This window comes from Sus scrofa, chromosome 13 (genome assembly GCF_000003025.6).
Source record: "Sus scrofa isolate TJ Tabasco breed Duroc chromosome 13, Sscrofa11.1, whole genome shotgun sequence".
Taxonomy (NCBI): Eukaryota; Metazoa; Chordata; class Mammalia; order Artiodactyla; family Suidae; genus Sus; species Sus scrofa.
The window spans coordinates 122249936-122277757 of NC_010455.5; the positions used below are offsets into that span (position 1 = coordinate 122249936).

At 53.7% G+C, this 27822-nt stretch overlaps 3 protein-coding genes across 22 annotated transcripts; 2 read left to right on the plus strand and 1 right to left on the minus strand.

Moving 5' to 3' along the window:
• POLR2H (RNA polymerase II subunit H) lies at positions 152–6266 on the plus strand. Of its 3 annotated transcripts, none has more exons than XM_021068495.1 (6): positions 152–370; positions 618–1892; positions 3114–3197; positions 3270–3363; positions 4434–4517; positions 5441–5811. In XM_021068495.1, exons 2-6 carry the CDS (start codon positions 1820–1822, stop codon positions 5556–5558), a joined length of 453 nt encoding a protein of 150 aa, XP_020924154.1. In that variant the 5' UTR covers positions 152–370; positions 618–1819; the 3' UTR covers positions 5559–5811. The 3 variants fall into 3 exon arrangements, with proteins under 3 accessions (XP_020924154.1, XP_005670105.1, NP_001230270.1); XM_005670048.3 differs by lacking the exon at positions 152–370 and adding an exon at positions 1997–2117 and having other exon boundaries at positions 750–1892; positions 5441–5804; NM_001243341.1 differs by lacking the exon at positions 152–370 and having other exon boundaries at positions 1694–1892; positions 5441–6266.
• On the minus strand, positions 9719–17925 carry THPO (thrombopoietin). 3 transcript variants are annotated; one of them, XM_021069969.1, is made up of 7 exons: positions 16489–17482; positions 14804–14966; positions 14206–14333; positions 13824–13910; positions 11432–11599; positions 11116–11196; positions 10616–10999 (listed from the first exon to the last, which is right to left on the minus strand). In XM_021069969.1, the coding sequence occupies exons 1-7, from the start codon at positions 16720–16722 to the stop codon at positions 10616–10618; spliced, it is 1245 nt and encodes a 414-aa protein (XP_020925628.1). In that variant the 5' UTR covers positions 16723–17482. The 3 variants fall into 3 exon arrangements, with proteins under 3 accessions (XP_005670107.1, XP_003483330.2, XP_020925628.1); XM_005670050.3 differs by having other exon boundaries at positions 9719–11184; positions 16489–17925; XM_003483282.4 differs by having other exon boundaries at positions 9721–11196.
• Positions 16697–27578, plus strand: CHRD (chordin). 16 transcript variants are annotated; one of them, XM_021069960.1, is made up of 23 exons: positions 16697–18897; positions 19130–19233; positions 19700–19829; positions 19984–20112; positions 20207–20306; positions 20430–20517; positions 20881–21022; positions 21137–21277; positions 21366–21448; positions 21526–21673; positions 21832–21938; positions 22063–22182; positions 22784–22940; positions 23285–23505; positions 23933–24046; positions 24370–24642; positions 24721–24814; positions 24930–24986; positions 25279–25382; positions 25855–25957; positions 26343–26497; positions 26627–26767; positions 27117–27578. In XM_021069960.1, the coding sequence occupies exons 1-23, from the start codon at positions 18750–18752 to the stop codon at positions 27342–27344; spliced, it is 3087 nt and encodes a 1028-aa protein (XP_020925619.1). In that variant the 5' UTR covers positions 16697–18749; the 3' UTR covers positions 27345–27578. The 16 variants fall into 16 exon arrangements, with proteins under 16 accessions (XP_020925619.1, XP_020925625.1, XP_003358779.2 ...); XM_021069966.1 differs by having other exon boundaries at positions 17126–18897; positions 19697–19829; positions 26668–26767; XM_003358731.4 differs by having other exon boundaries at positions 18057–18897; positions 26668–26767; positions 27114–27578.

The following is a 27822-nucleotide window of genomic DNA, read 5'->3' on the forward strand; positions in this document are numbered from 1 at the left end:
CGGCCCAGCCCGGCTGGGGTCCGCGTTGGGGCCGCCTCCCGGGCTCCGGAGAGGCGGCAGGGGGCGCTTGCAACGCGCAAGCCCGCGTCCCCTCTCCGCGGAGGCGGGTGGCTGAGAGGGGCGTCCGGGCCTGGGTGGGGGCGGGTCCGCTGGCACGTGGAGGGGCTGGGCAGTGTCTGCGGCTCCCCGCGTCCGGCCGGGGGCGGCTACCGAGGTCGGCGCTCAGTAGGACCTGGGGCTGCAGGCTGCTGAACCGTCTAAAGCCGACTTTCGGGCCCAATCTCTCTCGAGAGAGCGGTGCCCTCACTTGCTTTGCTGAAGGAGCCAACGGCTCAGACCGGCCTGGCAAGGCCCCTCTGCTCCGTGGGGGGTGAGAAACAGAACTGGGGAGACTCGGAGGGGGACGCTAGGCCCAGAAGAGGGGTGCTTGGAACTGGAAACTTCGGTTTCTCTCATCCCCCTTCCTTTCTTTGCGACTGTCCCGGGGAGGTGCACCTGGAGCTAGCTGGCCTGAGGCTTGTGCGTGGGTGGAGCCGGAGGGAAGGGAGGTCTAGGTGCTGGGGAGGCCGCTCCTGGGAGGCGGGCGTGGGGGGACAGAGGTCGCTTCTCCTTGGCAGGGCTGAAGAAGAAACCCGAGTAGCTGCTGACGTCTAGCTGCCAAGGGGGAACAGCCTGCTGGGGCTCTGCGTTCTCTATCAGGCTCCGGAGAAGAAAAGTGCAAAGGGTGGGGTGAACAAGTGTGGGGTGAACACAGTCAGAGATAGAGTCAGGGGACAGGCCAGTGCCCAGGAAAACAGGCATTGTGCAGGAGGAGGCAGTACCAGGGTGAAGGGGCAGGTGGGAGGCAGAGGGGGTTCCCAGGAGGGAGTGCCCAGGAAGGGGACAGTGTGAGAACCAGCACCCTAGAGGAACGGGCAGTGTAAAGGAAGAGGTGGTATCCATAGGAGAGGACAATGCCGGGATGAAGGAGCACTTAGGAGAACGTGTCCAGAAGGTGAGCGCAGTGGTGGAGGAAAGGCCAGAACCGAGCCGAAGGGGCAGTACTGAGGAGAGCAGTGTGATGGGGTTAATACCATGCTGAAGGGGCGGTGCGAGGTAAGAAATCAGGGGTGGGGAGGGTGCAGTACCAGAGGAGGAGACAGTGCAGACTTCCCTCTTCCCCATGGTGACATCATGGCAAATTCCCAAAGTGGATATCACCGGGTCGGGTGACATCCAGCTGGGCCCAGCCGGCCTGGGCCAGCCCGGGATTCCTCAGTGCCAGCTAGAAGGACTGGGTACGGCACCCTACTTGGCCATCGCCCTGGGGGCGTGGTTCTGCTCCGCTAGCCCTTTGCGCGGACTGTGCCCTCGGCAGACCCGCGGACCGACAGGGTAGGGCTAGGGCCAGGATTCTCTGGGCCAAGGATCAAGGTCCCTGGCTGGGGTAGGCCCCCAAGCACTCCAGTCTTCCTAACCCGGCATCTGAAGAGGGCGCACTAGAGCCTCCGGAGAGAGCGGGACACCAAGCCACCCCCGGCTGGAGGTGGGACCTATCGTGTTCCCGCCCTGGGAGGAGTTATCTGGACGTGAGACCGCCCTAAACACTGAAGCCTCTCGGAAGCAATCGTTCGGGGCGGAAGTTAAGAAGCCCCGAGAGCTAGGCGGCGGAAGTAGCTGCGTTACTGCTGGTCTGTGCGCATGCGTCCTTCTATTTCTTTGCTGCCGCTCTTCAGGCGCTGCATTTTCCTCTCTCATTTTTCTCCACGCGGGGCCGTGCCCTGCTCCGTAGTCTTCGTCACGCGCTCAGCACCTCTGCTTCTCTCGTGGCCCCCTCACCATGGCGGGCATTCTGTTCGAGGATATTTTTGATGTGAAAGACATTGACCCAGAGGGCAAGAAGTTTGACCGAGGTGAGTAAGGTTTGTAGGGGCGGTTTGGGAGAAGCGGCTGATCTCAGGGACACGCCCCTGGGCCTCTTGTCCACACATTTCATGTGGTCTTCCCCTACCGGCAGGTCCTGACCTAGGGGCCTCTCTCAGGAAACGTTTTATAGATGAGAAAACGGAGACTTCGAGCTCTCCCTCGCTTCACACATGCTGTGCCCGGTGCCTGGGTGACCTTTCTTCATGGTGCTGGTAACCTCCTTGGCATCTTTTTAATCGCTGCCCACTCTGCTAGGCGCTGTGCTGTGCACTTTACACACATTGCCTTACTTATTCCTTTCGAGAGTCTCCACGAGGTAGGTGGTGTCTTACCCATCTTCTGAGAGGCTGAGCAACCCACCCAAGGCTGTACAGCAAATAATCCGACCTCAGGGCCTGTTGCCCTCAGAGTCTTAGCTCTTTGTGAAATCCTCTCTAAGAGTTGACTGCTTGGTATACACCTCCTTGTTCTGACGTTGATCAAGAATTATTTGTCCTTGGTGTCTCTTCCTTTGCTTAGAGACTGAGATATTCTTCAGAACAAACAGCAGGTGTTTGTTTGTTTGTTTGATTTTGTCTTTTTAGGGCCAGACGTAAGGACATATGGAGGTTCTCAGGCTAAGGGTCGAGTCAGAGCTACAGCTGCAGGCCCCACACCACAGCCACAGCAACGCCAGATCCAAGCCCCGTCTGAGACTTATACCACAGCTCACAGCAACACCAGATCCTTAATCCCCTGAGCTGATCCTTAACCCACAGAGTGAGGCCAGGGATTGAACCCCCATCCTCATGGATACTAATCAGGTTTGTTACCACTGAGCCACGGACAAGACCTCCCCAAACAGCAGTTCTTAATAATCTCCTTAGCACAGCGCCTGGCACGGAAAGGCAAAACCTTTGGATGACTGACTTGCCCCAGAGCAGGTTGTTTCTTAGTCACCCATGCAGGCCTAGAACGTGATATTATTTGTTGCCAGAGGACCTTTGATTCTTTTCTGGGCATTCTGTCCACCAGCCATAGTTTTCTGCCTCTTTGCTTGTATATGTGGTTCTTATTGAGCCTGTACTTCTATGAGAGCAGATGAGAGGCCATTGGATACAGATTAAGTATTCTGTGCATACAGTTTCTCAAAGTGGGGTCTGCCCTGCCCTTGAGGGTCTACTTGGCCAGGCAGTTACCTCTGCTGCTCTTTTTCTGTTTCCCTCCAGTGTCTCGACTGCATTGTGAGAGTGAATCTTTCAAGATGGACCTCATCTTAGATGTAAACATTCAGATTTATCCTGTTGACCTGGGTAAGTGTTGAACACAAACAATAACAGCAAGTGTTTTTGCATTTCAGACTCTGATATTGCTGTTATTTTCAGGTGACAAGTTCCGGTTGGTGATAGCCAGTACTTTGTATGAAGATGGTACTCTGGATGATGGTGAATACAACCCCACAGATGATAGGCCTTCCAGGTGAGGAAGTACTTGAAATATGCCTGAGGACTAAATAGATAAGTAGTACAGAAAGACCCTTAGTTACTTCATAGAATAAATGTTTATGAACAGAATCTATGTAAACTTAAGGAAATTGCCGCACTTAATTCAAACAGGAGTTCCTGTTGTGCCTCAGTGGTAATGAACCTAACTAGCATCCATGAGGATGCAGCTTCCATCCCTGGCCCTGCTCAGTGGGTTAAGGATCCGGCGTTGCTGTGAGCTGTGGTGTAGGTTGCAGACATAGCTTAGATCTGGTGTTGCTGTGGCTGTGGTGTAGACGTGTAGCTGCAACTCCGATTCTACCCCTAGCCTTGGAACTTCTATATGCCTTGAGTGCGGCCCTTAAAAAAAAAAAAAGACAACAACGAAGGATACAAACAATGAGTTCTCTGGGAGCTCAGCAGGTTAAGGATCTGCTGTGGCTCGGGTTGCTGCTGTGGCCTGGGTTTGATCCCTGGCCTGGGAACTTCCTTGTGCTGTGGGTGTGGCCCCCCCAAAAAAATAAATAAAAGGGAGAGTTCAGACATCCAGGTGTTTATCCAGAGCAGTGATTACAGCATGAGTTGCAGCTTTTTGGGGGAAGGGGGGCATGCCCACAGCATGCAGAAGGTCCTGGGGCCAGGGATCGAACCTCTGCCACAGCAGTGACATTTCCAGATCCTTAATCATTAGGCCACCAGGAAACCTCGAGTTGTAGCTTTTTGATGGCTGAGGAAATGACCACTGAATGACGTAGGCTGTGTAAGTCTTGTGTCTCAGGAGGGAATTTTGTGTGAGGAAAGGCTTTAGAGCCCCACTCAGTTCACATCTCATCTCTATCACTTATTTGTTGAATAACATTTGACTTCCTTCAACCTTAGTTTCTTCATCAGTGAAATACCTACAGTTATACCTCGCTCACAGGGTTGCTGTCGGGACTAAATGATGTGATGTTTGGAAAGTGCCTGTTGTTATGATGTTGGCACTTAGTTATCAGTTACCATTTTTAAAGGGTCTCTTATTATTGTTGACTGTGTATAACAATAACTGCCACTATTGTTCCACAGGGCTGACCAATTTGAGTATGTAATGTATGGGAAAGTGTACAGGATTGAGGGAGATGAAACTTCTACTGAGGCAGCAACACGCCTGTAAGTTCCATGGTCTTGTGAGAATCTTCTCCCCCTTCCCTTTTGTGAGAATCTGGACTATGCTCTGAAAATTTGGGCCAGGCTCAGGCTTCTTGGGTCTCTCTCCCCAAGCACCTTAGACCTAAGCAGGACCTGGAAAGAAGCTGTTCTGGGAACAGTTTTCAGTGTGGAATATAAATGCCCTCTGTGAGGACCTCAGGGCCTGGTGGTCCAAATGAGAAGCTGGTAATCTTGCTGTGTGAAAATGCAAAGAAAGATTACTTCTCTAAGAACTAAATGCAGCACAAGTGATTAAACTGCTAGGCTTCTGTGTGTGTGTGTGTATGTTTTGCCACTCTGCAATCCAATCTCTAGTAGTTCTTTGGTTTTTCTGCCCAACTATTTTTTCTCTTCTTTAAAATCTTATTAAAACAATATGTGCCCTTTGTAAGAAATTTGAAAAGCATAGGAGTAATGTGAAAGGAAAGGAAAAAAGTCACCTATAATTCTATACCCAGAAGGAATTTTTTACATAAACATTCTTGAATATTCTAGGTTTTTTTTCTGTGTACTTTTTCTTTGAAATCATGTTGTTTATTACAGTGTTTTGTTCTGTTCTTTTTGCTTAATGTTATGTAAAACATGTTTCTTTATGTCTTTAAATATTACTAGGGACATTTTAATAGCTATATAACATTTCAATAAATGGATATATCTTAATCCATTTGGTCATTTCACTTATTCTGGTCATGGAATGTTTTCTACCTTTGCTAATATAAAGAACACTGCCTTGCACATATCTATATCTATGCATTCATCTTTGTTTGAATTTTGGTTCCTGATGGCAAAATTCTAAAAGGGTGTTACTTTTTCTTGGGCTGGGATGGAGACCCACTGAATCAGTTGTTCTGGTGCTCAGACTTATGGGACTGGGTCTTTTTCAGCTCTGCCTATGTGTCCTATGGTGGCCTGCTCATGAGGCTGCAGGGTGATGCCAACAACCTGCATGGATTTGAAGTGGATTCCAGAGTTTATCTGCTGATGAAGAAACTGGCCTTCTGAACTACCCAGGAAGCCTACCTGGTTGCTTAGTCACTCAGGTCATGGACATTAATTCAAGCCTGAGTAGCAGTTGCTGTTGGTCACCTGTTCGGGAGGGCTGGCTCTGTGTCACTGTGCGTGTATCTTTAGGAGGTTTGGACTCAGTGGGAAACACCTGTTTGTGAAAGATCCAGTGTTTTGGCAAGCTTAAAATGAATCAGAAATTGTTCTGTGTATATGATTTTTTAATTAAACTTTACTTTTTCAGACTCTTCCCCCCACCCCCTTTGGCCATGCCCACAGCTTGCCGACGTTTTTGGGCCAGGGATCAAACCTGTACCACAGCAGTGACCCAAGCCATGCAGTGACATCACCAGATCCTTAACCCTGAGACACCAGTGAACTCTTCTCCTTCCTTTAAAAAAACCTTTTTTTTCTGTTTACTTTAAAGTTGTTTTTTCTGGGAGTTCCCATTGTGGCTCAGTGGGTTAGGAACCCCATAGTATTTTGTGAGGATGCAGGTTTGATCCCTGGCCTCACTTAGTGGATTAAAGATCCAGTGTTGCCATAAGATGCAGCATAGGCCACAGATGTGGCTCAGATCTGGTGTGGCTGTGGCTGTGGCCTCAGCTGCAGCTTCGATTTGACCCCAGTCCGGGAACTTCCATATGACACAGGTGCAGCTGTAAAAAAAAAAAATGGTAACAATAAAATTATTTTTTTCAACTTGCCTATGGTACATTTATGTTTCTGGCCCGTAGCCAGATGATCACATGTCAATGTAGGATCTATCCCAGCCTTTCAGTCTTTGGGCTCAGGGTGAACTCAGTCTCCTGGCTGACTATCCTCAACATTTATCCTCCAATGTGATTTTCTATCTGGGAAAGAGAATGTTGTGCTTTTGGCTTCTGAGGGCACCCCAGGCCTGGAACATACCACCCATTTGGCATAGAACTTTGAATAGACAAGGAGCCCTGCTCATGTTCTTCCAACACTTTCAGTCTCTTAGGAAGTCAGATCACGTTTATTTGAATGAGCTGCTTGCATAGCCTGACCATCATTTTTATGGAAGCTTTGAGTTGAGGCTTTTAGGCACAGACTTGGGAAAAGACCCGAAAGAAGAGCGGAAGAGCTGCGCTTTGGTGGTCATGAAAGCAGGTGGGGGAGCTGGCTCTCTGCTCTACATTCTAGTGGTAACTTGGGAGGAGGATAAGTGGTGGTGGATTTTACCAGTGACGCTGAAGAGGGAGTGCCGCCCAGACCAGTGAAGTGGACAAGGCAGCAATACCAATGCAGTTGGCAGTTCAGTGCCAGTGCCTGGGACAATACAGGAGCCCCACTGCAGTCACTCATTTAACAGTGGGGGAGGAACAAAGTCGAGGAAATGGTGAAGCTTACAAGGACTCTAACGAAGGAGTTGGATCTTCAGAGAGGCATTTGAGGTCTCAGAAATATGTGGGACCCTGATTTCCCCTCTAGATAACAATCCAGAAAGATTGTGAGTGTGTGTGGCAAGCAGTGGTCTCTTTTGATCTAGTTTTGCCGTGAGGGCGGGTCCTCCTGCTGGGTTGCCTAAGGTATTTCCTTCCCCATCATTTTCAGGTCTTTAGGAAGGTGTTAGAAATAGTATTTAGGGAAATGGATTGAAAATGAATGGCCTCTGCAGGGGGGAGGAAGAGGTGTTTCTTTTGCTTTACTGTGGGGTGGAGGTGAGGGGACAGGGAAATAGGAGATGGAGTGGGGGTTGGGATGAATTTTTGTGGAATCTTAGAACCTTTCTGTGCAATCACACTTTTTTTTTTTTTTTTTTTTGGTAGGGGTCGGAGAAGGATACATTTAGGTTGGAGTGGGAGAATCTAATTACCAGTAATAGTTTGTGGGGTAACATAGCAGACTGTCCTAGGTGCCTTGGGGTGGCAGAAGAAACGGAACTGGCATAGAGTTGGATAGAGATAGGAGTATCTTTGTTGTAACAGAGTTTTATGTTTTTGTTTTTTCTTTTTTCTCTTCTGTAAAGAGAATAAGGGACAGAATCAGCCAGATAGAATGATTTGGGAATAGGTTAGATCCTTAATAAGGGAATTTTTAGTGCACACTGGAAAAGCCCATGAGTTTGTTGCATTTGTCCTGTGGAAAGTCAAATGCCAATGCTGGGAGCCTGGGACTTTCTGGCTATGTACTTCATTCAGTTTTACCATCTTTGTCTCTATCTGGCTGTGCTAAGAACCCTTAATCTTTTGTCTCTGGTCCCTTTGGCATGTCTTGTCCTGGATGCTAGCTTTCGTGTGCTATAAAGTTTTTCATTTGATTAGATTTAATCTACTTGAATATTTCAGTAAGTTAAAATCTCCACTTACCATTCCCTTGACTGTGTGCTGGAATTTGTAGTGTGGATCAATGGATTCACTTCCATGCAGAAACTGACACCATCTGAAATTTGGACAGCACTTTGGAGCTTGTGTGCATTTGTTGATTTTTTTTTTCTCCCTCTCCATGGCAACTGTTCTGTCCAGGAGGGGAAAGAGGGACACCTGGAGATGTATAAATTGGTCACACCACCAAGAGCTTTGGTTTTCTGCTCAGAACTCTAACTGTTGGCGTGGTTACTCCCTAAGGACTTGGAAATCTTTCCTAATAAGTAGAGTCACTGACTGATATATTGGACAGTGCACCACACTGGGGAGAGTATGGCTCCAGACTAAGTCAGACTAGAGTGTTTCTTTTCCTGTTCACAGGCTGCGAAACCACTGGGACTTTCCTTGGCTTCTCAGCCTGTTTCCTCACCTGCAATGTAGAGATGATAAATACCTATCTTATAGAGATGTATGAGCGTTAAAATAGGTGATGTGTGTAAGGTTCCTGACGCACTGGCTTTCATTCTTCTGTTTTGGAATGCCTTTAATGATCCTGGGGGAGTTCCCGTTGTGTCACAGTGGAAACAAATCTGACTGGGAACCATAAGGTTGTGGGTTTGATCCCTGGCCTTGCTCAGTGAGTTGAAGATCCAGCATTGCCGTGAGCTGTGGCGTATGTTGCAGACATGGCTTGGGTCCTGCGTTGCTGTGGCTGTGGTGTAGGTTGGCAGCTACAGCTGGGATTGGATCCCTGGCCTGGGAATCTCTGTATGACATGTGTGAAGCCCTAAAAAAAAAAAAAAAAAAAAAGGAAAGGAAAAAGATCCTGGGGGATTTGTGGCAGTGTTTGGAACCCTAGGTTTCTGGTCCTCTGCCTACATGGTAGCTTTTCTTCTCCTTTGAGGGGTTGAGGTGGGAAAGAAAAAGCTTCCATTGGTTTTCCTTCAGGAGTCTCTGGAGGTGGCATTGACCTTTGCGATGGAATTTTTGTTTGGGGCAGCATAAATATCCTCTTCCTAAACACCAAGGTGGCATTTATTTGCAAAGTCCCATAAGCCTGGCTTCTTTTCTAGAGATCCCTTGGCAGAGTTTATGGTGGTTGCACAGGGTTGCATTTTAGATACTGTCCACTTCTGGGAATTGGGAGATGAGCCTTCAACTTGTACTTGGCTCTCCTGCTGTGTGAGCCCTAGGAGACTGACTCTTGCCACTTCCTGCACTTCCCCCTGACCTCCACAGGAGGGAGGCAGGAACCCGTGCCTGGTGAAGCTTCCTGCTGAGCTGCTCAAGCACTGGCTGTTTGCTCAGCTGTCACATCTAGGTCTTGTCTTGATGGACCCATCTGCACAGCCTTACCTGAAGTGTGAGGCTGTCCAAGCCTTCCTGTTAGCTTTTTTCAGGGAAGGGGGATCTGTTATCCCAAGAACATTTTCCACTTGCTTTTCAGGTAGCTTTTGGGTGGTCTTACTTATTCTTTATTTATACAGGCTCTGTTTTGTCTATTGTGGGATTGCTCTTTTTGACAATTTCTCATTTATTTCTCAAGAGTAAGGATCACCTCAGAAAAGGAGATCAGAGCCCCTTTAAGAATAATAGTAGGGGTTCCCATCGTGGTGCACTGGTTAACGAATCTGACTAGGAACCATGAGGTTGCAGGTTCGGTTCCTGGCCTTGCTCAGTGGGTTAAGGATCTGGTGTTGCCATGAACTGTGATGTAGGTTGCAGACAGGGCTCAGATCCCATGTTGCTGTGGCTCTGACGCAGGCCGGTGGCTTCAGCTCCGATTAGACCCCTAGCCTGGAAACTTCCATATGCCGAGGCAAAGGCATATGGAGAAAAGGCAAAAAGACCAAAAGAAAAAAGAAAAAAAATGAAGAGTAACAGTAAAGGAGTTAAAGAAACTAACCTTAGTTCTGAGCAGAAAACCAAAGCTCTTTTTTCTCTGACATAAACTTGGTCTCTACCTCTGTTTAGAAGCCAGGCCAGTTCAGGCCTTTGCAGAATTAGCATATGAAAAGGAGCATCTAGAGAATTAGTAAATTGTAAATTTGTGCAGAAAATAGAACAGTGATAACTAACTGCTCTAATGAATTAATGGCTTAGAAATGTTTTGAAGTTTTGTAGTTTTATGACTACAAAACTAAAATTTTTTGTCCTGCCTGTCGCCCTTCACCAGGGCTTTGGGTTTCAGGTAAAAGCAGGAAATCTGGTACAGGCATACCTCAGAGATGTGGGTTCGGTTCCAGACCACTGCAATCAAGGGACTGTGACAATAAAGCAAGTCATACAAATTTTTTTGGTTTCCCAGTGCGTATGAAAGTTATGTTTACATGATACTGTGATCTCTGAAGTGTGCTATAGCATTATGTCTAAAAAAGCAACGTATATACCTTCATTAAAAAATACTTTATTGCTAAAAAATGCTAATCATCATCTGACAATGCAGGCAGGGTTGCCATAAACCTTCAATTTGTAAAAAAAAAAAAAAAAAAAAATCCAGTATCTGCGAAGCACAATAAAATGAAGCGCAATAAAAACGAGGTATGCCTGTATAGCTGCAGTTATTTCCCAGGGCCTCTCCTCCAAGTAAGGAGATTGTACGTGGGAGGCGATGCTGAAGTTGGCAGGGTCTGAGCACCTTACTCTTCCTGAGACAGGTTCTGGAAATGAGGGTGAGCTGCAAATAGAAGAGGACTGGTAGAGTTGGGTGTGATCGCAGAGGGGTCAGGAAGCAGAGGCTGGAGCTGGACTGTGGGGGAGGGCGAGGTGGGTGAAGGAGAGAAGAGAGTGTATCGTCCAGGAGAAGGGTGAGCTGGGGAAGGAGACTCTCCAGGCTGGAGGTAGGTTGGCCGGGAGCCCATGCCTGAAGTTGCTGGAGGAATGTCTGGAGCTCCGAGGGCCCCGGGTTGGGGTCCAGGAAAGAGTCCATGAATTCCACTCAAGGGTCCGTGTGTCCCATTCTGGTGTCCAGGGATTTGGTCTAGGGACCTGGAGGTTTGGTTCAGCAGACCAGGAATCTTGGCTCTGAATGCCTGCAGCCTCTTGAGAAATCCAGAGCCAGTAGTTCTGGCTGAGATACTGGAGTTTGTCTCCAACAATCCAGAGGTCCTGTTTGGGAGCTTGTTCAGTGTGTGGAATGGAGAGGTGCTGCTCGGGACAGCTATGGCGGGTGGGGCCCTCTTGGCACAGAGGGAGGGCCCCACTACAAGGAGCAGGAAACGCACCTTTCCTCGGAGCAGTTGTTGGAAGTTCAGGAAGATGGCACTGGGATCCTTGTGAGCTGTGGTCCTTCCCTGTGGAGGAAGCTGAGGGCAGAGGATGGGCCTGAGGCCAGATACCTGGGCCAGAAATCATGCCTCCCGGTCTATGTGGGAAAGATAAGGTACCAGCACCCGGGCTTTGTGACTGGGAGGAAGCGCTTCTTGGCAGGTCATCTCTTCCACCCTAAGATTTCTAGAGTTCCCCTTTCTTCTCTCAGGTCTTCTGAGGAGACCGAGTCAGCAAAGGACAGCTTCTCTAGTTCCTTGACTGGGGACTTACCTGCATTCCAAGGAGGTCCTGCAGGGCCCCGAGGAGGAGGCGAACCTGTCCAGAAAGCTGCACCAGCAGGGATGAGAGGCAAGGGGGTCCCACTTGTCCCCGTGCTGTCATCACTGCCTCCAGCAGAAGGGTTGTGGCTCCCAGGACATCCTGTGCCTTTGTCTGCTCCTGGGAAAGAGATGGAAGGAAGAGGCAGACAGCTTCAAAGGCTATGCTGGTAGCGGGTGGGGAGCCTGGAGGAGTAGCCAGCAGAATGAATCATAGGAGCTGAGAACTGGACAGGACCTGGGTCCCACCCAGCACAGGAATTCCTTCACAGTCTCCCGACAATTGGTCATCGGCCTCCACTCCAATAACTCCAGTGTCTGGTAACCCAGCCTGGTCTTACACTTGATTTCAGTCAGAAAAGCTCCTGTTTTTCCTTACATTATGGTGAAATCTACTCTATCACAGTTATTACCTCTTGGTTCTAGTGCTGTACATCTACTCTTTCTGCCACAAAATCTTAGGATCATATGATTTTTTAAAAATTTAAAAGATGAGTGGGAGTTCCCATCGTGGCTCAGTGGTTAATGAATCTGACTAGGAACCATGAGGTTGTGGGTTTGATCCCTGGCCTTGCTCAGTGGGTTAGGGATCTGGTGTTGCTGTGAGCTGTGGTGTAGGTCGCAGATACAGCTCGGATCCCAAGTTGCTGTGGCTCTGGCGCAGGCCGGCGGCTACAGTTCTGATTAGACCCCTAGCCTGGGAACCTCCATATGCTGCAGGAATAGCCCTAGAAAAGGCAAAAAGACAAAAAAATAAAATAAAATAAAATAAAATAAAATAAAATAAAAGATGAGACCATCATAAAGATTATGAAGACGAAAGGAAGGGGCTTACTGATAAATGGCAGAGTTGGCACTACAAGGGATCCCTAACAATTGCCCTTCCTTCCTTCCTTCCAGAAGACCTGAGGGAAGGGAGGGAATTCTAGGGATCTTGAGGGTAGAAGAGCTGACTTTGTAAGAAATGCTCCCTCCCAGTAGGTTTCCTGCGTCTCAGACTAAAGCACTTTGTCTGAGTGGCACAAGACTGCCACTCTTCTCTAAGCTAATCACACAAGCTTTATTATTTTTTAAAACCAGTCCTCACATAACAAATTTTCTAACCTCTTATGGTTCAGGTTGCTTCCTCCTTTTGGGAACATGCTAGTTTAATATAGTCCCTCTGAAAAAAATTAGCACATGTCTAAAAGAGTGTGGCTAGTACTCAGTGCAGTAGTTCAAGTGCAGTCCACTTGGAACAGAGTTTTTAAGGAATATTTCTACAATGTGGACGTTAATCTTCTAAATCTAGGATGTGGGTTTGATCCCTGACCTCACTCAGTGGGTTAAGGATCCGGCGTTGCTGTGAGCTGTAGTGTAGGTCGAAGACTCGGCTTGGATCTGGCGTGGCTATGGTTGTGGTGTAGGCCGGCAGCTGTAATTCTGATTTGACCCCTAGCCTGGGAAGTTCTATATGTCCCAGGCCAGACCCTAAAAAGCAAGCAAGCAAACAAACAAAACCTACCTAGAATCCCTAGTTGCTTTTTTTTTTTTTTTTTTTTGGTCTTTTCTAGGGCTGCACCCGCGGCATATGGAGGTTCTCAGGCTACGGTCTAATTGGAGCTGTTGCTGCCGGTCTACACCAGAGCCACAGAAATGCTGGATCCTTAACCCACTGAGCCAGGCCACGGATGGAACCTGCAAGCTCATGGTTCCTAGTTGGATTCGTAAACCATTGAGCCACAACAAGAACTCCTAGAATTCCTAGTTTCTAAGGCAGCTGCTTCAGTAATGTTATAAGGCTAAGTGTGGCGTCAATCCAGCCCTCCCAGATCTTTTTCATAGTAAGTACTAGGGCTAGAAGTTTATACAAGGGAAGCAGTGGCACTATGGCCTGAAAGTGAAATAAGACTTTATTCAATTACTTTACACATGTAGAATTTTACATACATCTCTGTTAAATTTCACCTGTTTTTGACCTAGCTTTTTAGCAATTTGCTCCTTAATTCTACTTTTTGTTATTTTGGCTGTGCTTCCCAGTTTTGTGTCATCTGAGGATGACAAATCAGTCTTGCTTCTTCATGCTGACTTAAGACTGAATGGAAATAGATCAAAGGGATAGCCATGAGAGACTTCTATCCAGCTGTTCATCGTGGTCAGCTTTGACTCTGTTTAACATACTGGACCACAAACCATTATCTTGTCCAGAGGATATCCCCATAGCAGAATGTAGATTGGGTTAGGGTGGCCAAGCTGAAGGTGAGATCTTTTTAGGGAGCTCAGGAATGTTGAAGAATCTATGGGAAGCAGTAGGAAATAGATGAAGATGGGATTAGGGAGACCAAAGGAAAAGATGGCTTTCTTACCGTCTGGGTTTTCCATTCTCCCAAGGTGAAGTCCACAGCAGGCAGCAGGACAGGTGTGGACAAAGGGTTAATGTCTGGGCACTGGCTCTGTTGAAAAAGATTGGCGGGAAGGTGGTGGAGAGGGTGCTGAAGGAAAGGAGGGTATGGTGGCCCAATGACCAGGATAGGCTCCCATGAGTAATATGGCCAGACTGGAGCTTTCAAAAGAGGGTTTGATTGCCAGCCATAATCCTTGTCAAGAGGTCATGATCGGGAGGTGGTGATCTTACCCAAGACGATATTGGAAGAGTAGAAACTGAATCAGGGAGTGAGAGGAAGTGATGGGAGGGAGGGTATCTCACCGGTTAGGTGGATAGAGGGGAGAGTGCTCGGGGATTCTCACCAGTCTGCCGTGAAGGACATGGGAGTCACGAAGCAGTTTATTTAGGAGTCGGGGGTCACAGGCAGGAGGAGCCGGGCTGGACAGAGTTAGTCTTGGAGTTAGGAGAAGCATGACCACGAGGAGCAATTCTTAGATGAGGAGGTGAGGTTGAAAGGGGTGGATAAGGAAGAAATCATTTGTTGGGCGGTGGTCCAGGAATTCCCCTTTAGGACCCAGACCTGAAATCCAGGGAACCTCCCACTCAAAGGCCCTATCCCTGGGAGATTGGGTGTCCTCGCACCCCCACCCCCACTCCACCCACTGCAGCACATCTCCTTTCTCTTCCCCCTTGACCAACTTCCCATTTGGCCCTAAGCCTCTCAAGGGTGTTTGGAGGCCTATGGAGGTTCCCAGGCTAGGGGTCTAATCGGAGCTGCAGCTGCTGGCTTATTCCAGAGCCACAGCAATGCAGGATCCAAGTCACGTCTGCGACCTACACCACAGCTCAGAGCAACACTGGATCCTTAACCCACTGAGGGAGGCCAGGGATCGAACCTGCGTCCTCATGGATGCTAGTCAGATTTGTTAACCACTGAGCCATGAAGGGAACTCCTCTTACCAGTCAGCTCCATTCTGGCCAGGCTGTCTTGTTGGAATGGCTCCCTGTATGGGGCCTTTCCCCTGAATCCTTCCTGGGGCCATGGAGGCGGCTTGGGCTCTTGTACTTCTGGGCAGAGTGGGTGGAGCACAAGTGGGGTGAGGAAGAGGGTGTAGAATCTATCCTGCAAGTGACAGGAATAAGGAACATTTAATCTAGATTCAAGGAAAAGACTCTGCCTGGATGGGGGAACAGGTGCTGGGGGTGTGAGATGCTGACCAGCCTAGAACTGCTAAAGCTCAGACTGCTCCCCTGTCTTCTTGTGATTGTAGTGTATGGTGTCTCTGGTCTGTCAGGGTTCCTCAATATAATTGAGGGAAGTCTGGTGCCCCTGCCACCTACTGAGAGTGGGGGCGGGGGGGGGGGAATGGGACAGGATATGTACACACACATCTTAATTGGCCTGAGCAACCCCTGTTATCTGGTTGGAGAAAAATCTCGGATGGGGGTAGAGAATGGAAATACTGTGGCACAAGCATGGAGACTGGAAACACGATATAGAAATGGCATAAAGGGCCAGGGTGGGGACCTAGCAAACACGCACAATGTGCTCAGGGGTAGCTTGGGTAGTGGGATTGAGGTGGGGAATTGCAAAAAGTAAAACTGGACTTAAACAAAAAAGGGAGTTCCCTGGTGGTCTAGTGATTAGGATTCAGTTCCCAGACCAGGGTTAGGTTCAATCTCTGGTCTGGGAACTGAGATCTCATATCAAGCCACTGCATGATGACAACGATGACAAACTATGACAAGCCAAAACAAAACAAACTGGATTACTGGAGGTCAGTGATTAAAAGATCTCAACCTTGAGATTAGGAGAAGGTGGTGCAGGGAGAAATTTCTTTCTTTTTCTCTTTACCCCAACACATAAAGCCTCTTGGAATTTTTCTTCACACTCTAAGGTCTGAAATAGTTATCCAAGGTGAAGGGATGGGCCAACAGTCCTGGAACTTCCTTCCTGAAGCCGGTTGCCCAGGAATGAGCACTTGCTGGGTGAGGTGATGTCCGCCTCACAGGGCTTACCCCACCTTAGACACCCACATATCTCTTATAGCCCCCACCTTCCTCCCTGCCCCCTCCGCAGACCCCTTCCGGTTCCTTTGCAAGACCCCCCACATGGCTTCCTCCTCCTTTCACAAGTTGTGCAAAGAGGGCTGCACCTGATTCAATATTGGGATTTCCTGTAGGTCTGTCAACATGCAGGAGCCCTCCTCTCATTACCCTCTCCTGGCTTGCCTGGCCCAGCTTCCCCAGCCCCCAGGATTCTGAACCCCATAAGCTACCTAGGCGTGACTGGGTGAGAATAGGGATAGAGGCTGTGTGCAGCTTGGGGCTGTGTTCCTTAGGCGCGAAAGGTACCTCCTTTCTTATTTCCTCCCTGGGCCCATGTCCCCTTTCCTTTGGGCCAGCCAGGACTGTGCTACAGCAAGTCTGTGGTCACCAAGTCTGTGATCACTCCCTCAGAACCAGCACCCCACCCCCTACCCTGCTCTGGCCTGCTCCTCCCATTCTGGGAAGGCTACACGCTTCTCGACAAAGGTCAGTGCATGTAGGTTCCAGTTTGCCTGCCCCTCCCCCAGCAGAGAGCCCAATTCCTCTCTCCTGTCCTTCCTACTCTCGCTTAACTCCAAATCTTGCTTGCCACTCACCGGGTGGAGAAGGGCTCCAGGACTCAGGTGCAGAGTGGGCAGCCCTCTCGGGAGCGGATGGGTAGGAAGACAGGTGGCGTTGGGGCACAGCCCCTCCAGGGCAGTAGGGTCACACGCTTGCCCAGGCCACTTCTGCCCAATCAGAGCAGGGAGCACCAGACACTGGCGATGGCCCCCGGAAGTGACGCCTTCTCCTCCCACCAGCGCAGGACTTGGAGCCCCCTCCTGGACCATGGTCCACCAGCAGAGCCCAGCTCCTCCACCCACGCACAGCACATGGAGGATTTGAAAAGGGGGGTCTGTCTTTTCCTAGGAGATGGGAAATCTGGGACCTGGCTGGAGGAGGAGATGGAAGGGAAACAGGTTTTTTTTTTCCAGGAGGAATCTGGCAGGACATTTTTGTCCCTGAGGAAGAGGCACAGAGGTCTGGTTTTAGACTGGTGGGTCTTTCAGTTCCTTGCTGTCCAAATTTCTTTTCCCTGGACACCACACCTGCTGTTAAAATCTAGTAGGGCTCTAGCATTCCTGCTTTTCTCTCTGATAACTCTCCTGGGGGGGGGGTCACATCTTATTCCTCCATTATAAGTGGGAATGTGGTATTGCCTGTATTAGAGAAGACCCTGTCAGGGGTCAGTGTTATCAGGAGGAGTTTGGACGGTCTGAGAGGATGTCAAGGTGAGGGGTTTGTGGGCTGGATTAAGCTGGGCTCAGGTGCCCCTCTGCTGGAGCTCAGTGGCTCCAACGGCTAAGCCTGCTTATCTCTGTGCTGGTGCCCTCCTTTGCCTGCCCTTTCTCCCTCTTCCATCTCCTACCACTCCACATGTGACAAGAGGAATAACCAGGCCCATGTGTCCCTGTCTTAGGAAAGACAGCTGCTGAGCCTCCCCCGCAAATACCTCCCACTGGCCCCCCTCTTCCTTTGGCCCTGGCTCTAGTTCCTTTGCTTTCCCCTCCGTCCCAATCTCCCCATAGTCTGTCCTCGGGGGCCTCCTGGCCTGACCTTGTTCTCATGCCCCCTCCCCGTTCTTCCTTAGGCTGTCTCCTGCTCCTCCTCCCAAGGATGGGGCTGTCTGCTAAGGAGTATGGCCTAGATCCCGGAATTCTCCAGTTCAGCCAGACGAGATGCCTCCCAAGATTAGGAAGGAGGGTGCTGGGATGGTTGGGAGGGCGGTGGGAGTGTGGGGGTAGGAGGGGGCTGGGAGGCTGTCATGATCAGAAAACCAAGACAATAGAGGTTGTGGGTGGGGTGGAGAGCCAGAGGGTCCCCTGGGTGATGAAAGAGACTGAGAGAGCATGTCAGGCTGGAGACAGTGATGGTTGGGTGGGCTTGGGCACAGGTAACAGGAGGGAGAGAAACACTGTCACCAGACAGAAAGGGGACACAGTCTGTTTCTGGCTAAGTCCCCATCCTGGGGAACAGTGCAACAGAAAAGATGTCAGAGAAGAGATAGGGACATGGGCTGGGCAGGGAGGGTGGTGTGGGTTTGAGAGGTGTTGTGGGCCCAGAGGCAGGGTAAGATGAGTTGACAGGCCTTTCCTGCACGTTGTCATCCTTAAAGACAATTCTTCATCCTTCCAGCAGGAACTAAGTCCTAGCTCAGTGGCCGGCCCAGGCCTCAGGCCCAGTCTCTGCCCCTCCCTGGCCTGGGACTCCCATCCTGGGCCGGACACGCACCTCCTGGTCCAGCCGCCCTGTGGCCGCCGGCAGCGAAGGGGGGTGCAGACCCGCCTCTCCTCCCCTCTTCGCGCCCCCTGGTCCCTCCCCTCCCATCCCCCTCCGCTCCCCCTCCCCCCTCCGCTCCCCCTTCCCCTACAGCCCCTCCCTCCTCCCCTGCCCGGTCCCAGCCCCTCCCTCCCCTCCCCCACTCGCGATCCGGGCCGCTGTTGCTGGGCCGGACCCCCCGGGCTCAGCCCGGCCCCTCGCCGAGCCGCCGCCGCCGCCCCGTTTGCTGAGGAGGAGGCCCCCGGCCGGGGCGCCGGGCGCGGGGCATAAAACGGGCCAGAGCCGGCGCCCGGGGCACTAGAGTCGCGTACGGCCCGGGTCAGCGCCCGCACGCCCGCGCTCCTCCCGGCCGCTCCTCCTGCCCCGCCCGGCCCGGCGCCGACTCCGCGGCCGCTCGACGAGCCCCTCGCCGCACTGCTCGGGCCCTGGCCCCGGCCCCCTCCCGCCGTACCGCCCCCGACCCGGCCCTCCTCCCGTCTCCCTCCTCCCTCTCCTGCCCCCTCCTCCCTCCCGCCTCCTCAGCTGTCCCGTTCGCGTCATGCCGAGCCTCCTGGCCCCGCCGGCCCCGCTGCTGCTCCTCGGGTTGCTGCTGCTCGGCTCCCGGCTGGCCCGCGGCGCCGGCCCCGAGTCCCTTGCGCTGCCCATCCGGCCCGAGAAGGAGCCGCTGCCTATTCGGGGAGCAGCAGGTAGGTGGGCGCCCCGGGGGAGGCACGGTCTGGGAGTCCGGCTCGGGGCAAGTCCGCGGCCGCCCGGAGGGGGCGCCGGGCGCAGGTGGCTCGGCGCGGCTGGCGGCCCGGAGGGGTGGGCGGGGGCCGCGAGGCGCGTGGTGCCCGAGGCTCCAGGGCCCGGCCCGCAGCGCCCGGGGCGGGCACGCGGTAGGAGCGGGACAGCGGCTGCCAGCCAAGCCCGTCCCCGCAGGCTGCTCCTTCGGCGGGAAGGTCTATGCCTTGGACGAGACGTGGCACCCGGACCTGGGGGAGCCCTTCGGGGTGATGCGCTGCGTGCTGTGCGCCTGCGAGGCGGTGAGTGGACCCAGTGACCGTGGCCAGGGCCCTCACGGGTTGGGGGAGCGCTGGGGTCTTGGGCTGTCGGAGTGGACTTGGAGCTGCTGAAGAAGCCAGTCTGCAGATATTTAGAATATTTTTCTGGCAGAGGAAGAGGGTAGCAAGCGCCTCCTTCAAGTCTCAGGTGTTGCCTATTATTGATCGTCCACTGTGTGTCAGGCTCTTTGCCAGCTCCCTTTCTCTTCTCACTTAACTCCTAGTACAGCCATGCTAGATAAATACCATCGTTACTCCCATTTTCCAGATAGGGACCCTGAAGCCCAGGGAAGTTAAGTAACTTGTCTAGAGTCAGCAGCCTGTAAGTAGCAGAGCAGTCTGATTCCTTGGGGCGATCTTGCCCTGGGACCATGCCTCTTCCTGGCTCACCTTTGAGTCTCACCAGCTGACATATTGCCCTCACTCTTTTCCCATTTTCTGTTAGCAGCCTCAATGGGGTCGTCGCGCGAGGGGCGCGGCGAGAGTCAGCTGCAAGAACATTAAACCTGAGTGCCCAACCCTGGCTTGCGGACAGCCCCGCCAGCTGCCTGGACACTGCTGTCAGACCTGCCCCCCGGGTAAGACCTGCTCCGTGGTGAGGGGAGGGCAGCAGGGTTGCGATGCTTGGACCTGGGCCACGCGGAAGGGGCTGTCGGAGCGCAGCCAAGTGTCCCTCCCAGTGCCCAGCTGAAGCTCCCGTTTCCCAACCCCCCCACCCCCCACCCCGAGCAGAGCGCAGCGGTCTGGAAAAGCAGGCGCCGGGCCTGGCCTTCGAGTATCCGCGGGACCCAGAGCACCGAAGCTACAGCGACCGCGGGGAGCCGGGCGCTGAGGATCGGGCGCGTGGAGACGGCCACACGGGTAGGCAGGGGCTGGCAGGGACTGGGATCTTGGTTGGGGCCGGTCGAAAGCAGCGCGTGGCGATACTAGGGATATCTTCCTTCTTTCCTCGCAGACTTCGTGGCGCTGCTGACGGGGCCAAGTTCGCAAGCCGCGGCCCGGGCCCGAGTGTCGCTGCTGCGCTCTAATCTGAGGTTCTCCATCTCCTACCGGCGGTGAGAAAAGGGAAGGGGGCGGGGAGGGGTCAGCTGGGGGCCAGGGAAGCAGAATTGGGAGAGGCTGAAGGGGCTGCTTCTGGCCCAGGCTCAGAGTCTTTCTCACAAGACCCTCATTACCAGGCTGGACCGCCCTACCCGAATCCGCTTCTCAGACTCCACTGGCGGCATCCTGTTTGAACACCCTGCATCCCCTACTCAAGATGGCTTGGTGAGATGATGCCGTTAATAAGTGCTTATCCAGTCTGGGCACTGTGCTGAGAGCATAGACTGCATTGCCTCCTTGGGTCCCCCCAAAAGCCCAGTACGAGAAAGGCACTGATGTTATGATGCCCATTTTACAGATGAGGGAACTGAGGCTCAATAGCAGAATGTAACTTGCTGATGGTCACACAGCTAGTAAGTGGTAGAGCCAGGATTTGGACCCTGGCATCTGGCTCCAGGGTCCCCTTCTTAAACTTCCTAGGAGGGCCTGGGGGCATCTTCCCATATTCTTTCCTCACCAGAGGTGGACCTCTCAGTAGACCTGTCCTGCATACGGTCTGAGTAGGGCCTTTTTGCCTCTCTGCTCCAGGTCTGTGGGGTGTGGCGGGCAGTGCCTCGGTCATCTCTGCGGCTCCTTAGGGCAGAACAGCTGCATGTGGCACTCGTGACACCCACTCACCCTTCAGGGGAGGTCTGGGGGCCTCTCATCCGGCACCGGGCCCTGGCTGCAGGTGAGGGGAGCAAACAGGCCCCGGAAGTGAAGTTGGGAGTCTTCTCCCCCAGGAATGGGAGGGGTGCTGAGGAGGGAAATTTCTGGTGGGCTCCCATGGTTCTTCCTCCCTCAGAGACCTTCAGCGCCATCCTGACCCTGGAAGGCCCCCCACAGCAGGGCATAGGGGGCATTGCCCTACTCACTCTCAGTGACACAGAGGACTCCTTGCATTTTTTGCTGCTCTTCCGTGGGCTGCTGGAATCCAGAAGTGGAGGTAGGCAGGATGAGGGCGTGCGTGTGAGGAGGCTGGGGAGAACACCTGCCTCTCAGAGGTGCACAGTCCACATGTGCGGCCATTGTAGGAGCAGCCCAGGTTCCCTTGCGGCTCCAGATTCTCCACCAGGGGAAGGTATTGAGAGAGCTCCAGGCCAACGCCTCGGCACAGGTGAGTGAGGGTCTCACTCTTGCTGCCACCCGCTCCTGGCCTCTTGCTGTGCCCACCATATCCTGCTCTGCCCCCAGGAGCTGGGCTTTGCTGAAGTGCTGCCCAACCTGACAGCCCAGGAGATGGACTGGCTGGTGCTGGGGGAGCTGCAGATGGCCCTGGAGAGGGCAAGTGGGCCAGGGCTGCGCATCAGTGGACACATTGCTGCCAGGCAGAGCTGTGATGGTGAGGCAGGCTGAAGCCTGGCACCTTGGGCATGCACAACTGAGAGGCACAGAGAAGTTCTAGAGGAGGGGCCAGGGTGGGTATTGGAGGGATCCTGGGGGCTGGGGGTGTGCATGGTCGTGGGGCAACCCTGCCTCTACCTGTCTTGCCCTCTGTAGTCCTGCAAAGTGTCCTTTGTGGGGCCGATGCCCTAATCCCAGTTCAGACGGGTGCAGCCGGCTCAGCCAGCCTTACACTGCTAGGAAACGGCTCCCTTATCTACCAAGTAAGAGTCAGGGAATGCAGGAGGTGGGAGGGCAGCAGGGGGTGTAGGGCTTTGCCCTGCAATGGTTCAGGGGCCCAGGCCTTCTTTGCTACTCCAATTTGCCCTCCCTGGCCCTGCCCACCAGGTACAGGTAGTTGGCACGAGCAGTGAGGTGGTGGCCGTGACGCTGGAGACCAAGCCTCAGCGGAGGAACCAGCACACTGTCCTGTGCCACATGGCTGGATTCCAGCCGGGAGGACACACAGTGAGTACTTTGGGCAGAGCTGGCCTGCAGGGCCCAGGCACCACAGCTGACAGCGCGGGGGCTGAGGGAAGCCGTGTTGGATGAGCAGGGGTGTTCAGCATCATTCAGTCACTGACAGGCTCTCTCATGAACACATTGATAGACTGGGTGCATTTTTTGGGAGCCTCAGGCTAAGGATTGCAGTACAAAGAAAATCAGATGGGACTCCTGTCTTCAGCAAGCTCATGTCAAGTGGGAGGAGTTACACAGGGAGCCCAGTGCAGCAGATGGTATAATAATAAATGTGAGAGCAATGGTTGCCATTTATCGAGCCTTTCTATGTGCCACGTACTGCACTGGTTTCCTTGCTTTTGTTATTTTTGGCCCTCCCACTGCTCGTTTAATAGATGATGGAGTGAAGGATCAGAGAGGTTAAGTAACTCCTCAGGATGGTTGCATCGGTAGGAGGTGGCAGAGAAGGGACTTGAACCTGGGCCCGCCAGGTTCTTCTCTAGCAGTGTGTGGAAGTGTGTTTGGGTTTCGTGGGGGCAAAATCTCGAGCTGTGTGTTCATCTGGGACCTGGCAGGCTGCAGCTAAGGCTCGCTCTTCCCTGCCCCCCAGGCTGTGGGTGTCTGCCCTGGGCTGGGTGCCCGGGGGGCTCATATGCTGCTGCAGAATGAGCTGTTCCTAAACGTGGCCACCAAGGACTTCCCAGATGGAGAGCTGCGGGGGCACGTGGCTGCCCTGCCCTACAGTGGGCACAGCGCCCGCCACGACAGTGAGTGCTCTGGGGGTCTCTCTCTGCCCGTCGGCATCCACTAACCCATGACTCAAACACATGAGGGATGGTGCTGGAGGGCCAGAGCCTGGCGTGTCTTTCTCTGTGCCTGCGCTCTAGGTTGGCATCTGGAGAGGGTGGGGATATATAAGGTGGCCCTGCGGGGAGACCCTCCCTATTACTGTGATGCAAGCCTTTAACTTGCTGCTCCCTCCACCCTGGGCCCATGGACCATGCCTGTCCGCTTGCGGAGATACACATGTTGGGGGAGATGGGGAATGTGGGGCTGAGTAGCTGCTCTGGGCTGCCTTCTCATCTGTCACCTCTCCTCTGTCTGGATCCAGCACTACCCGTGCCCCTGGCAGGAGCCCTGGTGTTGCCCCCGGTGCAGAGCCAGGCAGCCGGGCACGCCTGGCTCTCCCTGGATACCCACTGTCACCTACACTACGAAGTGCTGCTGGCTGGGCTTGGTGGCTCAGAACAGGGCACCATCACTGCCCACCTCCTCGGGCCCCCTGGGATGCCAGGGCCCCGGCGGTTGCTGAAGGGATTCTATGGCCCAGAGGTGAGGACGTGATGGTGGGAGGCCGTTTGAAGAATATCTGCTTTTGACCATGAAAGGCTGTGTGGGCCTGTGGCAGGGGAAGCAGAGAGCAGGAGGCAGACAGCCCCGGGTATGAATCTGACTCAGCCCTTTATTGTCCATTTTCCTTCCCGTGTCCTGCTCTGGTGGGATCCCATGGATCATATGCAATATCCTGGACCTTCAGGGGGGTAGGTGGGATGGACCAAGCTCCTGAGGTGGGGTGGGTTGCCATGGACTTGGGGCCAGGGAGTCCTGGATTTTGAGCTCTACACCATTGCTGATGGGTTTTGCTATCCTAGAGTCCTTCCTTAACCTCCCCGGGTCTCAGTTCCCTCATCTGCAAATTGGGAATGGTAGGCTCAGGCCTGAGTGTCTTGTTCCTGTGCCTTATCCTGTCTGCTCGCAGGCCCAGGGTGTGGTGAAGGATCTGGAGCCTGAGCTGTTGCGGCACCTGGCACAGGGCACTGCTTCCCTGCTGATCACCACCAAGGGGAGCCCCCAAGGGGAGCTGCGAGGGCAGGTGGGCCAGCAGTGTGGGCCAGGGGGCCAGGGTGTGGGCATGGGAGGATGGTCCAGAATTGGCCTAAGCCCTCTGTGCCCTGTTAGTCACTTTCTCTCTCTGAATCCCAGGGGAGGCAGAATCATACTCCCTGGCTGGTAGGGAGAATGAAGCCAAAGTACTTAATGAGCTGGCAGCTGACCACCTGTCCTTGGTGGCTGGGATGATTGCTGTGCCTAATAGCATCCTCCTGGGGTGTGAGGCCCTTAGGGTGTCTTGGGTTGGCTGGCTGCCTCTGGTGGAGGTGAGGGGCGTCCCTCATCTCAACCAGCCTCTCCTTGCAGGTGCACATCGCCAACCAGTGCGAGGTGGGCGGCCTGCGCTTGGCCGCAGCAGGAACTGAGGAGGTGCAAGTACCTGGGGCTCCGGATGCCATGGTGGCCCCTGCGGCCGTGCTGCCTGCTGTGCCAGGCCCGGATGCCCCAGTGCCAGCCAAACCTGGTGGCCCTGGGCGGCTCCGAGACCCCAACTCCTGCTTCTTTGAGGGGCAGCAGCGCCCCCATGGGGCTCGCTGGGCTCCTAACTATGACCCGCTCTGCTCGCTCTGCACCTGCCAGGTAGGAGGCCCCGGAACGGCATACCGGGGCCTGGCTTCTGGGGCAGGACCCTGGTCAACCCCCAGCCTCTCCCCGCAGAGACGCACAGTGATTTGTGACCCTGTGGTATGCCCACCACCCGGCTGCCCCAGCCCGGTGCAGGCACCGGACCAGTGCTGCCCTGTGTGCCCCGGTGAGTGCCCTGCAGGAGTGGGGAGGGTAATGGAAGGTCCACTGTGGGGGATGAGGCCTCTGGGGAGGAGATAAGGGGGCCACCCTCCGCCTTCACTGTTTCTTTGGATCCACAGAGAAACAAGATGTTAGAGACCTGCCGGGGATGCCGAGGAACAGGGACCCTGGAGAGGGTGAGCTGGAAGTGTGCGTGCAGGGGTATGGAATCCAGAGATGCTGTTGGGTGAGGCCAGGGGTGTGGGGAGGAGAGCGGGGGGGATGGGGAGGGGCAAAGTGTATAGAGGAGTGGAAGGAGGCTGAGGGGCACAGGTTACAAGTGACACCTGATAGGCTTCACTAATGTCAGTGGCTCACCAGTGGGCCCTGGGGTTAACTAGCATGGGGTTGGCCTGAGGCTCAATCCTTGGCCGTGGACCTCACCAGTGAGCTCGGTGTTAATGGCAGCTGGGCACTGTCCCCCACCAGGCTGCTATTTTGATGGTGATCGGAGCTGGCGGGCAGCGGGCACCCGGTGGCACCCTGTCGTACCCCCATTTGGCTTAATTAAGTGTGCTGTCTGCACTTGCAAGGTATGTCCCCCCACCCCCTGTCCGATCGTCTCTGGCCCTGGAACCCAGCTGGGTCTGAAGAGCTGGGGAGGAGGCTGCCAGGAGAGGAAAGCCCTGCCTTGATGAGAAGGGCTCAAGGATCAAAGTACAATGAGAGGAGTCCTTTGCGCTTTGAGAGTTGGCTTCCTGTAGGAAAAGGGCAAGGGTTGACCTGGGTCTGGGCTCTGCCAGCTGACTAGCTCCATGTAGCCCTGGGGACTTTCAGTATGTCCCTGAGTCTCCCTTTCCTCTCCTATAAGCAGATGTGGTAGCACCTACCTTGCGGGGCTACAATGAGGATTTGGGCTCAGAAATATAAAGCCCCAGCCCAGGGCCTCTGAGCAAAAGCCCACGGACACATGACATTGGAGGTATGGGAAAGGAGAGGTGGGGAGCAGGAGGCTTATGTGCTTCTCATTTTTCCTGACACCCCTCATGCAATGGATCCCGCCAGGGGGGCACTGGAGAGGTGCACTGTGAGAAGGTGCAGTGTCCCCGGCTGGCCTGTGCCCAGCCTGTCCGTGTCAACCCCACTGACTGCTGCAAACAGTGTCCAGGTGAGGGGGGTGGGCGCGGAGGCCTCTTGGGGCAGAGAAGGCTCTTTGCTGCCTTGTCCTGGGCAGGGGGTGTGTGGTGAGGGGATGCTTCGGTGGGGGTGGTGGTGGATACGAGGGGCTCCTCAGCTAATTCAGCATTTATCCAGTGCTGTTCTGTGCCAGCCTGGAGCCAAGGATCTGCACACGGCGGGAAGAATGTGCGTGTGTTAGTGGGCTGTGATGGCATCCAGTACCTGCCCCATTCGGCCACGCATCCATCCAAATTAACCACCTACTAAGTCTCTGGGTGATGGAGACTCAAAGACAAATAAGACCTGGAGGGCCCTCACTGAGCTCCCATCTACTGACCTTGTCTTCCTTCCCTCCCTTCTCTCCCTTCCAACAGTAGGGTCAGGGTCCCACCCCCAACTGGGGGACCCCATGCAGGCTGATGGCCCCCGGGGCTGCCGTTTTGCAGGGCAGTGGTTCCCAGAGAGCCAGAGCTGGCACCCCTCGGTGCCCCCCTTTGGGGAGATGAGCTGCATCACCTGCAGATGTGGGGTGAGTGGGCAGTGGGGGCTCATGTGAGGTGGGCATTGGGGGCCTGGCCTGAGGGCGGGGAGCTTCCTAGGGAGGGCAGGCCCCTGGGAGCGGGCTTCCCCCAAGAGGCTGAAGGCATTTGTGCCCCAGCGGCTCTGGGGACCCTCAGGATGTGGTCTGTCCTGCACCAGGCAGGGGTGCCCCACTGCGAGCGGGATGACTGTTCACTACCACTGTCCTGCGGCCCAGGGAAGGAAAGCCGTTGCTGCTCCCACTGCACACCCCAGCGGCGTAAGTGAGGGCTCTGGCTCGGGCGGCAGCTCTGGGCTGGTCTGCCGGTGGGACACGCGGAGAGGGAAGGGAGGGGGGACCTGCCCTGTCCCCAGACAGCATCTGCTGCTATATATGTGTCATCCCATCCTCCCCCCTCTCACAGCAACCTAGTGCACTGGTTTACAGATGAGATTTCTGAGGCTCAGAGGAAGCAGGCAGTTAGACTGAAGTCACACAACTGCTGCGAGCTGACTTGCTTAACAACCATGACCTCGCTGGGACCCGAACAGAGATGTGCTGCCATGCCCTCTGTGCCACCCTTTCCCTCTCCCCTCCTCCAGAGTTCACTCCCTTCTGTCTCCAGCAGCTGCAGAGACCAGGACCGTTCCAGAGCTGGAGAAAGATGCTGAAGGCTCCTAGGGAGCCGTCGGAAGGCCACATGACCAAGAGGACGGGGCCTGGGCCGGGGGAAGGAGTGGTGCCGAGGACCCCGCATGCTCCTGTGGGAAACCCAGTGCCTTTGGCCCCTCTTTTCTGCCTCTTCTCCCTCCCCCACTACCTCTGGGAACCACAACTCCACAAGGGGGAGGGGTAGCCAGGGCAGACCAAGGCCATGTCCACTCCAGCTCCTACCTTGTTGCCCTCTGGCTTCTGCCTTGGAAGCCCAACCCCTTTCCTTCTGTACATAATGTCACTGGCTTGTTGGGATTTTTAATTTATCCTCACTCAGCACCAAGGGTCCCCCCTCCACTTCACTCCTGCTGCCCCTGAGCTGAGCAGAGTCATTACTGGAGATTTTTGTATTTATTAAAACCTTTTTTTTTCAGTCTTTGGGCTCATGGTTGTTTCTTTGTGACCAGGGGCCTGAGTGGGCCCCCGTGGAGAAGGGTCTGAAGGGGCAGGAGAGAGATGACCCCTGGTACAGGGGCTTCCCTCCGACCCTTGGGGATAGGGACAGTGCAGCATTTGGCCACAGGCGGCATATGCCAGGATTCTGCAGAGGGCCTTGGGCTGTCTTTAAACAGAGCTGCAAGAACTCAGGCAACCTGAAGCAGGATTTGGATGCAAGTTTA